This window comes from Epargyreus clarus, unplaced genomic scaffold, assembly GCF_041222505.1.
Source record: "Epargyreus clarus isolate Ecla_fem2 unplaced genomic scaffold, WU_Ecla_fem_2.2 ptg000006l, whole genome shotgun sequence".
NCBI classification, from domain to species: domain Eukaryota; kingdom Metazoa; phylum Arthropoda; class Insecta; order Lepidoptera; family Hesperiidae; genus Epargyreus; species Epargyreus clarus.
The window spans coordinates 558,855-572,164 of NW_027332214.1; the positions used below are offsets into that span (position 1 = coordinate 558,855).

The 13,310-nt window shown below is 37.7% G+C and overlaps 1 protein-coding gene across 4 annotated transcripts in view; it reads left to right on the plus strand.

Moving 5' to 3' along the window:
* Positions 1 to 13,310, plus strand: part of pasilla (RNA-binding protein Nova-1-like protein passilla) — a 66,761-nt gene that overhangs the window by 48,834 nt on the left and 4,617 nt on the right. For 2 of the 4 annotated variants that reach the window (XM_073073503.1, XM_073073505.1), the window contains 5 exons: positions 3,814 to 3,967; positions 5,034 to 5,203; positions 7,242 to 7,409; positions 8,135 to 8,342; positions 12,148 to 12,399. In XM_073073503.1, coding sequence (XP_072929604.1) covers positions 3,814 to 3,967; positions 5,034 to 5,203; positions 7,242 to 7,409; positions 8,135 to 8,342; positions 12,148 to 12,399 — 952 coding nt within the window. The remainder of the gene's footprint in view (positions 1 to 3,813; positions 3,968 to 5,033; positions 5,204 to 7,241; positions 7,410 to 8,134; positions 8,343 to 12,147; positions 12,400 to 13,310) is intronic. The other 2 variants (XM_073073506.1, XM_073073504.1) reach the window with 2 other exon arrangements.

The window sequence follows — 13,310 nt, forward strand, 5'->3', positions numbered from 1 at the left end:
TTATGCAAAGAGCCGCCCACGCGACACGTTGCGTAATGTAAAGTACTTTTAAGATTATATACTAATTCGATACGATTAGAAAAATGTGTTGGAGACCTTGAACACGCCATTAACGGGCCACTTTTGTAACTTATCCAATTTATATTTTTTTTCATAGTTTTTAAGTAGGTAGGTACTTTGTAAATTGATTTTCGCTTAGTGTTGAATAATAAATTTTTGATAGGAAATATGTAAGCTTATGTTAAAGTTTAAATGATGATATTGCTGTTGTAAGGCTAGAAAAAAGGAGTGTTGGTGGTTTAGTGTACTTATTTGCATTATTATGGTAGTCATCGAGAGTAATCTCTGTAGGCGGGGAGCGACGTGATCTCATGATAGACATTTGTGGAAAGTTAAATTGCCAACTTTCCATAAAATGTTTAGTTGTCGTAATAGATAAAATGAAAGCGAAAGTTACTGAAAACGTAACCAGCTATATATTATTAAATAAAAAAGGTGTAAATGTAGGCTTGACATATGAGCCTCGGGCACGTGTAGCGTTACTGTGTGAAGGACAAGCGTGATCCGTTACGGTAAACTCTTTACGGTTAAGCCTGTACAGTGTACATAGACAAATGTGTTCTTTTGCCCTTGACTTTATTCATATACAAGTAATAAACACGAAAATTTTTCCTGTCGAAAATGAGTACTAATAATTTGTAGAATTATTTTATTGCAGGGAAATATATACCTACATACCTACTAGCCTAAAGTGTTGTTATTATTACGAAGTTAAAGAATAACTGTATTATTTTACAACCTTCGTAAATTATATATTACAGAAATAAACTTGCTCTGTAAGGAGGGTTAGTCCTTAAAAGCGCAGCTGCAATATAAAATAAACATGCAGTACTTTACAAATTTTTATTCTAGGTTCGCGTACTGTTCTTTAGTTCTTTAAATAACCGCTTACATTTTACATTTATTCAGCACTAAGTTTAAACTTAATGTTATAATAACAGTTTTCATGCGCACAATGTAATGTGAATATAAAAAAGTTTAAAGTACTTTCTTTCTTTTTTATATTCCTAGGATCCATTTATAAATATATTGTACAATAGTGGAGGACAAAGGGCATACTTTTCTTTACGCGGAAGTGATTACAATGCAAGCGGAAGACGTGGCTGAAAATTTGAATACGTAATAACTTTAAAAAGAATGAAACAGTATGTACAACAGTAGTTTAAATTTTTTTTATGTAAATTTCTGGCGAAGCGGCGCTCCACTCGAAATAATTTATTATTGGGGCAGCGCCGGGAGTTTCTGGGAATTATGTTAAATGGTAAGCTGGCAACCGGCACGAAGGAAAAATCAATAGGAACTTACAATTGGGACGCAATTTGAGTACATTAACTTGATTTGTTTCATTAATTACGTATCTTGATTTTTTATGGATTCTATCTAGCAGACAAGCACGCAGTCCATCTGATGGCAAGTGGTCACTGCCATTGAGTGACTTGCAAATCAACGTTTCACCCAGAGGTAGGTGTGAATGTGGTGACGCCTGGGTTTTTTTAATATACCCATGGATTTATGTAAAAAGCCTCCATACAGAACAAGAGTTTTGCTAGAAACGATCACGATTCCTGAAGATTATGACATTCGCCTCATATTTAAGTGAGTTCTTATACGTACTTATCCTGGCTAGTAATGACATAAATGAACCGTTAGCAAAAAATATTTAGATTTATGTACATAACTGTGTTTACAATACATAACAATCAGCGATAGAATACAAATTGAACATTAACTTGGTTTAGCGTGGCAACGGCAAATACACTACAGTATTATTTATTAATTTGAATATTGACGTAAAAGGTCACCTTTTCACATTGACGGATCACAGATCGATTTGACCTTTGTTTTTAGTAAAAAAATAAAAAATCTGCAGACGACCAATTACAATAAAAGATGTTTAAGGAAGTATCTTTTAATATTACTTACAAATTTCAATCCCATAGCGCTCATGTAGTTACAGTATGAAGGTGGTAGAACTCTATTATGGTTTGTCTCTGGCGACACCACTGCCACACTTATTTATGCCTACTGCAATGTTAAACGCTGCTTTGTTCTGGTTTGAAGAGTGTAGTAAGGGAGATACAGGTACTTTTTCGAGGCATTCCAGTTTAGTCCTTAGTAGTAGCGTATCTTTGGTCAACATCAAGTACAATTCATGCCATCAGGTGAACTTTGTGTTGGTTTGCTACTTCTATATTATAAAAATGTTGTTCTTCTTCTATATTATAAAAATGTTTTAGTTTAGTAAAATATGTTTTAGTTTTGCTACAAGCATGTAAAATTTGGAATATTCCTAATTGAAACTCATCATCAGCTTAGAAGTAATGTCGTTGGGTCAGCACAATCGACAGTACTTACACGCTCGAACAGATTAAACCACCTTTAGCATGAATATGATTGTGCAAATCGCCGCGCAAACAGTACGTGTGTAACAATGGAGTGGAGGTAGGGACGCAATCATCGCCCTCCGCCCCCGTCGTCGCCGCCCTGCGATGATAACGCCGGCGTCGCGGCGTGTCGCGTCGCCCCGATCGACCTTGTCGTCCTGCTGTAGGGCGGCCAACTGCTTGGACTTAGGTGCAGGACGGTGGCGGACTAAGGTCGGCAGAGACCGGGGTGGAAAGTTGAATGGAGGTCTCCAGTGTAAAAAGTTGATTTGATTTTACAAAATTGAATTATTAATAATGTTTTTAGCTGATTTATACACATTTCACAGATTGATTGGTTCCGATGACCTTTTCTTAGTTAGTTAGCAACTATGATTTGGGGCTCCCAAGATCGGGGACCCGGGCCGGACCGCCACTTTCCCCCAAATAATCCGCTAGAAGTGTAGGATACCCTTTGTAATGCTCTCTAAACTCACTTCTGTCAGAAATTGTAAAAAATAACTTTATGTCATGTTTTTACAGATTGGGTGTTTTATTTCAATATTTTATCAACTGAATAAATATGTCATTATGTATAAAAGTTTAACAATGAAAATAAAATAATGTAAACAGATCGGAAAAATGTACACATTACATAAATTATAAAATAATCGAGTTGTCATGTTAAGCCATACATACCTACTTGGCGTTTGTAGTATTATGGTAATTTTAGGTTTAGACGCCATTTTGAAATATTGTAACTTTCCGTAAATGTCCCGGAAAAGTCTGCGTAGGTTTGGTCCCTTGGTCCCACAACAGTGCTTGGATAGTTAATTCGTTTCACGCTATTTGCATATTACTTTTATTCGAACCTCCCTACTTGATTGCCGTGTAATGGCGACGGTCGGAAGTACCTTTCTACAGTTAAACTTTTATTGTGCGCTTCAGTTAAAGTTTTGTCAAGGTATTGGACCGTGTTTACGAGAACTGTGTCGACGTAATGGATTTGTTGAGATTTGTCACGGAGTTTTTCAATTTAGTAACTAACGAATCAAGTAATCACGCTATTTTCATGAATATCTAATGAACCGACTGGTTAATAACTTCGTCGTAGTTGATCCGCCTATTCTAATATTAATGTTGTTGGCAATGCTAAATCACGTAATAATCGCTATATTTAAAATCAGCCAGCCAGCTATAAAGGTTCTGCGGGGACTTAGGAAACCCCTCATAACATAAGGTTCTCCTCTAGAATGTCCTCTTCATCCATAATACAACTCTGCTTGGTTTGGTAATATAAGGCGGAAAGAAACACCTCGTTGTGAATGTAAAATCTATTGAAATTTGTTATTTTATGTTTTTCATTCAAAATATTCCATTTTGGTTCCAGGTGAAGATCCTGGTGCCAAACTCGACGGCGGGCATGATCATCGGCAAGGGCGGCAACTACATCAAGCAGATCAAGGAGCAGAGCGGCAGCTACGTGCAGATCTCGCAGAAGGCCAAGGAGCTGTCGCTGCAGGAGCGCTGCATCACTGTAGTCGGTGAGTGAACGAGTGAACTTTAAGAAACACTCTGTGAATTGGTAACCTGCACGACAGAGGATTACGCGTTTGATATACGGCCAGCCAGAAATATAGAGTTTAGCCTTCTGATCTGAGTTTGAGAGTTCATGTTTGTGTATGTGTGTGTGGAGCTTTTAGTGTAGAATTTATTAAAAAAATAAACTTTTTAATTTAAAAAAAAAAACATGAATGAGATTCTCTTTTATTAAATTATGTTAATTTCCCTCAAACACAATGGCACGGTACGAGAAAAGACGACATAACATTTGCATCAAAGTACCAGTTTCATGTTGAATTGTATCCGTTCCGCAAAGGTTATTCAAAACTTATAAGAAAAGAGAAATACGGCTGCTAGACAACTGACTTCCATTGTGACAGATCAAATGTATTCAGTGTTACGTTAATATTACAAACCTTACAAATGCTATACTCAGTTCCTTTCAGAATAAAGATGAGCAGTCGAGCGTGACTATAGAATGTGAGAACACGTTATACAAAAAGATCTACTTGTCTGTCTAATTAACTTTTAATTTACGACCTACTTTTATTTAATTTCGTTAAATTTAAAAGCTTTATAAGATTTTAACCTAGAATTACTATACTTAAAGCAAATAAATTAGATTTTAACTTTTTGTAATATAATAAGGAATAGCAGGCGAGCATACAGTCCACCTGATGGTAAGTGACTACTGCCGCCCATGGAAATGTGTAATCAGCCCCGGGCAAAATTAGATGCCTGAAGTCGGTCGCAGATACGCCGCCCCACCCCTGAGGACTAAGCTGGAACGCCTCGGAAAAGTCTTAACACACCCTGCCTTATCACACCCTTCAAACCAGAACACAGCAACGTTTAACACTGCTATTATGAGGCAGAAATAGGGGTGGCGGTGGTGCCGCCGGAGTCGAACTACAAAGGGTTCTACCATCTTCTTTTCATCTTCATTAAGCATTTGTAATATGTAATGACGTTTCAAGTTACTTTTCAATTTAAAAATAAGTCTACTTTCAGCACAATAATAAAGGTTTCGTCCATGGTGTATTCCAGGCGAGAAGGAGAACAACAAGAAGGCGTGCCTGATGATCTTGCAGAAGGTCGTGGACGACCCCCAGTCGGGCTCGTGTCCGAACGTGTCGTACGCGGACGTGGCCGGTCCGGTCGCGAACTACAACCCGACCGGCTCGCCGTACGCCGTGCCCACATCTGAGGTGACCGAGGTGACGGCTTGGACACGCTACGCTATGTGGATTACGTTGCGACCTGCTGATGTTGGCCGGGCTCTGACGGTCCCTAATGGGAATTATTTATTACGCGCTTAGTGGAATTTATTACGCGATATAGAATCGTTTGGTATTTTTGGACGAAATTAGTTGTACATTTGATACGTAGGTTCAAAGGGCGTCAAGGACGTTTGAGTGTAAGAAGACACAATTATGAAAATTATTTATTCAAACCAGATGTCTTTTACGCCTTATGCTTCACATGAAATATAATTTATTTCTTATATGACGGTAAAATTTAACCACAAAAAATGATGGTCTGTTATTAAGAAATTATCAACTTCAGAAAGCAAATTAAAAATAATTTACAAATTGTATCGTAATTGCTATGAACTTGAGTTTCAATTAAATTCACAGCGAATAAATTTTAATTATAATTACACCGGCAGTTATTAATTGTTCATAATTTGAATTTCGAATTATTTGGCCTCGTATTTTTTTTCTACGGTGACTTTGACTGTTATATCGTAATAATGTGACGGCAGAGCCCCGCCGGGTGGACGGCACTTGCGGGCGTGTTCGAGTGGTTACGCACACTGGCTCGTTCCCATGCTGCTCTACACTACACCCTGGACGACACCGCAACTACTGGCGACACGATGTAGACTCTATGTCGAGTAGGAAAAATTGAAATTCGCTCAATAGAGTGCCATAATACATTGTTGAATGCCATAGTTTGACGCGTTTCTAAATAAGTAGGGTTTTAATGCGTTAATTGTTGTAATTTTCGCGTTAGATAATATAAGTGATACGTATAAAATATCTCGTTTCGCCAGTTTTTGTCGTGCGGTCTATACATCATTCAGATCATTATTTTTTTTTATGTGATTGTAAATTGGTTTCTTTTCTGCCTTTTAAAATTTATTTTTGTTTATTAATTAGTACTATTCTGAAATTTTGGTATTTTTTATACGATACGCACTTGGTTTATAAAGTGTAAAATATTATCAGAAATTGACATTTCAATATATTCAAAAACATATATTAAAGTATAATCTAAAATTAGATATTGGAAATAGACGCTTCTGTAAATTCTGGAATATAAATTAAAGTATTAACTGAAATTAATGTTATAAAAAAATTGTTCATGGTCATTTTCGCCCCCATATAACTTAAATACAGAGTGTAAAAGAAATTTTACCTCCTTTTGAGGGAACTTTTTTCATGTAATCAAGCAGTTTCATGGTCATTTTCGACCTCATCTCCATTTTACCATGAACATACATTATATCTCATCGTCCTATTTAAGTATTCGTTTCATGTGTAAAACAGTTTCACAGTAATTATGTCCCATTTAATTTGTCGATTCACTTGCAATTAGCGGTGACTTTGTAGGTATTAAAATTATACGGAGTTTTGTGAAGGACGTACATGGTCCGAGATTACATGGAAGTTGATACTCAAGCAAGGAATTTCATGGATTATATTTTATCCCTAAAGCTGCACTGTGACTGTTGGTGAAAGCTCTATATAGTAATATTTTACGTGGTTTACACGTAACGTAACAATTTCTATGGTTATATTGATTAATTTCAAATCTAGAGTACGTAATCGTAGCAAAATCGTATAGACACTGCCGTTATCGACCCAACATCTCAGCCAGAATGTTTTGATAGTATTGGCTTGAGCGTATACTAAAACCGTTGTGGTAAATGTTTGTACTGAAAAATAAAAGGGTATGTGAAGTGTACCAATTTGTCAGCCAGCGCACTAGATTATGGCCTAAATCTCTCACTCTGAGAGGAGATCCGTTCCCGGCAGTGGGATAGTATTATTTTGTAACGATCTTTTGGCAATAAAATATTGTGTCTGTACTAAGTACGTTGCGTGTCTACTACGTATGATGTATCTAGAAGAAAGTTAGACTCGTGTCGGTAAAATTGTGTCTGTGCTGTGTTACGTTGCGAGTCTAAACCGTACGAATGAAGCTAACCTCGTGTCGGTATATCATATTAACCTGTTGTCGATGTTGCAGGGTCACGCGCTGGGCGGCTCCGTGGGCGGGGTGGGCGGCGTGGGCTCGGTGGGCGGCGTGCTGGTGAACGGCTCGGGGCTCGGCGCGCTGTCGCTGTCGCTGTCGCTCGCGCCGCCCGGCACGCCGCCGCCCTCGCCGCTCACGCAGCACACGCTCGACCACATCAAGGTAATTATGACACATTACACTATGCTGCTATGACGTCACACTACACGATCACACTCTACCACATCAAGGTATGGACACTAAAGACAATACAGTGCTATGACGTCACACTACACGATCACGATCGACCACATCAAGGTATGAACACTACAGTACACTACGGTGCTATGACGTTACACTACACGATCATATTTGTATGTTACTACAACCACACTAACACATTATATTATACTGCATTATTAGATTACCATACGACGTATGACAAAAACCACCACATATATAATTTTTTTAATATTGCAATGTTATTACAATAGAGATAAAAGCTATTGGATATTGGTATGATGTGATAAGGAAGATATATTTACATTCTGATTTAATTTCCAAGGGTTGTACCTATTTGTAAATAATTGTAACCGGAATCTTTTTCGAAATTAATTATAAATGTTGAACTACGATAATAATAAAATTTCAGATTAAATATATGTTCATTTATACTTTAAATTACATAAAAAAATAACAAGATATGAAATTATAAAAAAATACGCGGGATTGAAATAGAATTATTGAAAGATTTTGAAATTGAAATAATTTAAATCGCGTGTATTTTTTTGACATCCGATCATTTTCTGTCACAACGCTGTTAGCCGTTTCGATTACAAACATGTACAAAAGGACATAGATGTTAGCGTCGAACGCAACTGACGGTACTGCCGTGCGCGTGCCCGCAGGTCGCGCTCCGCCAGGCGGGCTACTCGGAAGCGGGCATCTCGGAGATCGGCGCGGCGCTCGCGCTGCTCGTGAAGCACGGCGTGCTGGGGCTGGCGCTGCCGGCCGCGCTGCCCGCCGCGCCGCTGTCCGCCGCCTACTTCCCGCTGCACGCGCCGCACGCGCAGGACTCGCCCGCCGTGTTCGGCCCGCTCTCGCAGGTCTCGCTCGGTGAGTGGCCACGCGCACACCTCGACACGGACACGTACAGACATACATACACACACGTAAACACGGACATATACAACGCACACATGCATATATATAACTTGATGATGAGTTAATTAACAAAATCTACCTATTTATTTATTTTATAATAGTAATAAATTTGAACATATTACATCATCAACATCATTATGGTTCCACTACTAGGCAAAAGTCTCCTTTGAGAATGGGAAGGACAATGCAAAAGAAAAACAGTAAGATAATACAAAATCATGTTTGTTGTACAAGACAATAAAAATAATATAGTAATAATTGTCATAAACCTTTGTTGGAAAGTAAAATATTCCGACCAAAATTCTAAATGTTATTTGATTTATTAAATTACAATATTATAATTAAACTATTATCATAATAATCATCACATCAGTAATTTTTAAATCATGATCATAATTATAATTAATCTAGAAATTCCCACTATAATTTTTAATATTGATGGTGATACATATGTAATTGTACATATAGAATTAAACTATAAATACGACGAATAATGTAATGTAATGTAATTAACATATAAATAGAATTTTATATATTATTTATTTATATTTATAAGTTTTACAACACCGTACATTTTATTTCACACATCCGATCACAAAACATTTAATTCTCATTTTATTTCAATAAATATGTCACATATTTAATAATGAAATAAATTGACGTGCGTTCCATACTCAGATTATCTATCAAGTTATTTTAAGTATCATCAACGGAACGCACCTTAATTTTTTCTATTACAGGTACTCTAATTATAAACTAAATTACAGCACTTATTGCCCACACGTATATTTAAATAGTGTCGGTAAAGATTTTATCGCGGTATTACTACTAATACATAGTTTAACGCCGCAATGGCGTCACTTGCGTGTAACCTTTGCCACGAGATTTATGCGCAACTATTATTATGTTACTTAACTATCGTGTGACAGAATTTGTTTTGAAAAAAACATGAATTAAGCGCGGAGGTTAAAAGGTTAAAAACTTTAAAATTAAATGTTACACAATAACTGACTCATTGAAACCTACAAATGGTCGTGTTTATAATTAATACGTAACTATAATAAAACGTTTATGTTATGTGGAATCTGATAGAAATATTTGACTATGAAAATGTTATTCTTATGAATTCTGTCGCGTGATATCTAATTAATTAAACCTTGTTCTATTTAATATATTGTTATAATTTTATAAAGTGTATTTCCAATGTGTGTACAAACAAAGGAGCGGTTAGGGACGCTGACAATTTTTTTTATATGAACGTGTAATGTATCTTTTACGATGAATTAATTGGCTTCATACGATTGGCTGTGTCGTGTTTGAAATTAGTTGTGACTAATGACGTCATGTGGCTGGTGACTGCATCTAATTATGTAGATGGCGTTGTGGTGGGCGAAAAAAACTTGATAAAAAAATTAATAAGTATAGGAGAGTCAACGAATAGATTTGTTATAAATATTAGAGGGACCTTCTATATTATGTTCAATGACCCTGGTGGACGAGCATGGTGGAACACTATATTTTTTCAGTATAAGAGCATAATAAAATAATACGTATAATATCAATGCAATATGTGTTTACTTATTAGCGTCTTTTACTAGATATAGTTAGACACCCCACCTTTGAGCAATAGATTGAGTCATTGAATTATTATTTTGAAAATTTTAAATAAATGGGCATTATATAAATATACTGATGAGTTTGTAGTTTAGACGCTGTTTAATACCTTGGTGAGAACTAAACAAAATTAACATAATAAATAGGAACATGATCCAAGTAAAAAAATGTGAGTACATTAAACTCAGCAACGCCCTCTACATAAGTGAGATGCGAGTCCGCTATCACAACATGGCTTTCCAAATTCCAAATTCCTTCGCAACGCTTCGCACGTTTATCTTGAAAACATTGGCTGAATCTAAATTTCAATTTTTCTATCCTGTATACAAAATCTTTGATGACATGAAATACGCTTTGTATGTTCCCTAAGGACTGGATGCGGGTAGTTTCATTTCAAATAAACGTTTCTTGTATTATAATTTTAAAAGCATAAGTGTAAGTTTAAGTTTATATGGAATTAATTAAATGTTTAATTGCATAAATGTCGATAGCTCTGTTCATTTGAAAGCTCTACATACTAAAGAATAAATTCTTAACAAAATATATAACAATGTATAATTTAATATTGTTTTACGAAAGTTTGTTTGGTTTGAAATATACACCGCTGCGCTACAGTGATCGAGCGTATATTTTGTGATGTTTATCACAAAACGGACCAACTCACAATACCCTCGACCACTGAAGCCGCCAGTCCCCTATCTCTGTAATATAATAATGTGATGTTTCGATCTATTGCATGCGATGTCTCGGTGTATTGTTGTATTGCTGATTCCGTTAACACGACTGATTGGCTTGTTGGTTGTACTTCCACTCTTCAAGTGACAAAATTTTCTTGAGTATCGCTTTTTTCATACCACCCTATCGGCAATACATACCTAACACTGTGTCGTGGACAGAGGCTACTTGACTGACGAGATTTGGACACATTTAATAAGTGGAGATGCAAAATCGAAACCCATTAAAGTAATTGTTATTTATGGGGGTATATATGCAAATAAATTATCTTTATCTTTATGGGTTTTAAGTGTTTCTTAAAGACATGGTAGGATTAATAAAAGGTATTCGGTAATATAAAATATAGATTATTAATAATCCAATAGCAACGTAGTACTGGTATTTTTTTGTTAAATGGACAATCCATTTGACCTTTAATTCATTTTGAAACGGCGTAGGGTAAATTTTAAAATTTCAATTAAAATGAGAATATTGCTGTAAATAACAAATTTATTTTTTATAACATGTCCAAATAATTGACAGTCAAGTAGTTTATTACAAAATTAAGTATTACTATTAAATTAAATTTAATAAAATGTTGTAATAACAATGATGTCCACGACATTACTTCCAAACGGAAAAAACGACTTGCGTTACAGTATGTGTATATGTAGGTCTAAGTAATGGACGCCTCTTGCACCATCTTACTGCACATTGTACAGGCAGATATTTAGTAGGAAACTATTTTGTTTTTGTTTTTTTTTTGTAACCCGTGAGTCGTTTTTCCCCTGCAACTTTACTTTCAAACCGCAACACAGTGCTGCCGATGTAGTCCTGACGTTGCGACGTCACGCGACCGAACGAATACCAATTACAATTTATTATCTCGTCACGCCGAACACTCTCGTGGGTTATGCTGGTGTACTTTTTTAGTTGCTTACTTGTAGAGTTTGTTTAATATTTTTTTTCCCTTTTTATTTTCACTCTAAGTATGGAGAGTAAATTTTTAGTTAGACTATCGATGTCGAGTTTTGTGTTTTGTAATGAGCCCATTAGTAGATATTGTCCGTGATTAAGATTAACATTAGAAGCATTCAGCGGTAGATACCGATTGGCCTAGTTTTAGTTTTCTAAATTCGGCTCCGTACCGTCGGCGGGTCGCGCGGGTCTGGCGGGCGGGCGGCGTAGGGCGGGCGTAGGGCGGGCGCGGGGCGGCGTAGGGCGGGCGTAGGGCGGTACGGTAGCATCACCCGCGGGCAGTGTGGGCGCGCGGCGGCGGCGGGCCGAGCGGGCGCTAACCCGGTTCTCTGTCCGCAACAGCGCGAAACGTTCTAATGTAAGTGTCAGCACCTCGCGCCGCACCTAGCCCGGCCGCAGCCGCGGGCCGCGGGCCGCAGCCGCGAGCCGCCCTCAGCGTGACGCTCCGCAGGCGGCGCGCGCGGCGGCTCCTTAGAGCGTTTCGCGGAGGTTGCATTCGAGGCGCTTCGCCCCCCAGCCGTGGCGCCCATCTCGCTGTCGGCGGGCGTCGGCGCCGTGGGCGGCGTGGGGGGCGTGGGCGGCGTGCCGGCCTTCCCCTCCGCCTCGCTGCTGCCGCTGTCCAAGAGCCCCACGCCGGCCGACGCGGGCGTCAAGGACTCCAAGAACGTCGAGATCGCGGAGGTCATCGTCGGGGCCATCCTAGGTACGTTGTTGCCGCCGTCCCGGTTGTCGGTGGTCATACTGTTATGCCCGCTCCATAATTCGCGAAAATCTCGCAAGAACGCGAGGAAAGCACAAAAAACGAGAATGTGGAGCCTTTACGGGTTCGGGTTTTTCTCGCGTTCTCGCGAGAATGTGGAGCGGGCTTTATGTTCTACATCTCGTGCACTCGCCGCTACATCATTTTTATCTAAGCAGCGGTGGGACATCATGTCTCATTTCTACTGTTAAAAGTTAGTATGATCCTGACCACCCCAGTAATAATCCCAATAAGTAAAAAATTCAGTTGTTCACTTCGCAATGCTATTTTTTTATTGTTATTATACTGTAATCATAATAAAATAGTGCACTTAGATAAAATTGCATGTCATTTATAATTTATTCATATACCATTGAAGAAATAAACTGTTATTATTATTATATATCATACATACGAGTATGTTACATTCCGTATGAATACGACTGCACATCAAATATACATAACTACGGATATATAATAGATTTATTTGATTATGTATGTACACATCACGGTCTGTGAACGTGACTTATGACTATTAAGAAAAATATTTTTTTTTACAATAGATTTACTTTGTTAATGATTTTGTATGTTTGATGCGCGGTACATCAATAAGATCGTCATCGTTAGTCCCTCGTCCGGTCGCGGTCCTCTCGAGCTCCGGTAATGAATAATATCTCCGCTCACTTTATGGCCAAATTGTCCTTCGTGCTTAGATTATGGCCTAATTATGTAGTGCAAATTATACTTAAATAAACTTGAATTGGAAAATTGCCAAATAACATAGTAAGTACATAGTAAAATATTAAAAATCGGTTTCATTTTTGGAATTAAAAGTGTAATTTTGCGCTATCGTGAGTATGGAGCGTGTGATACCG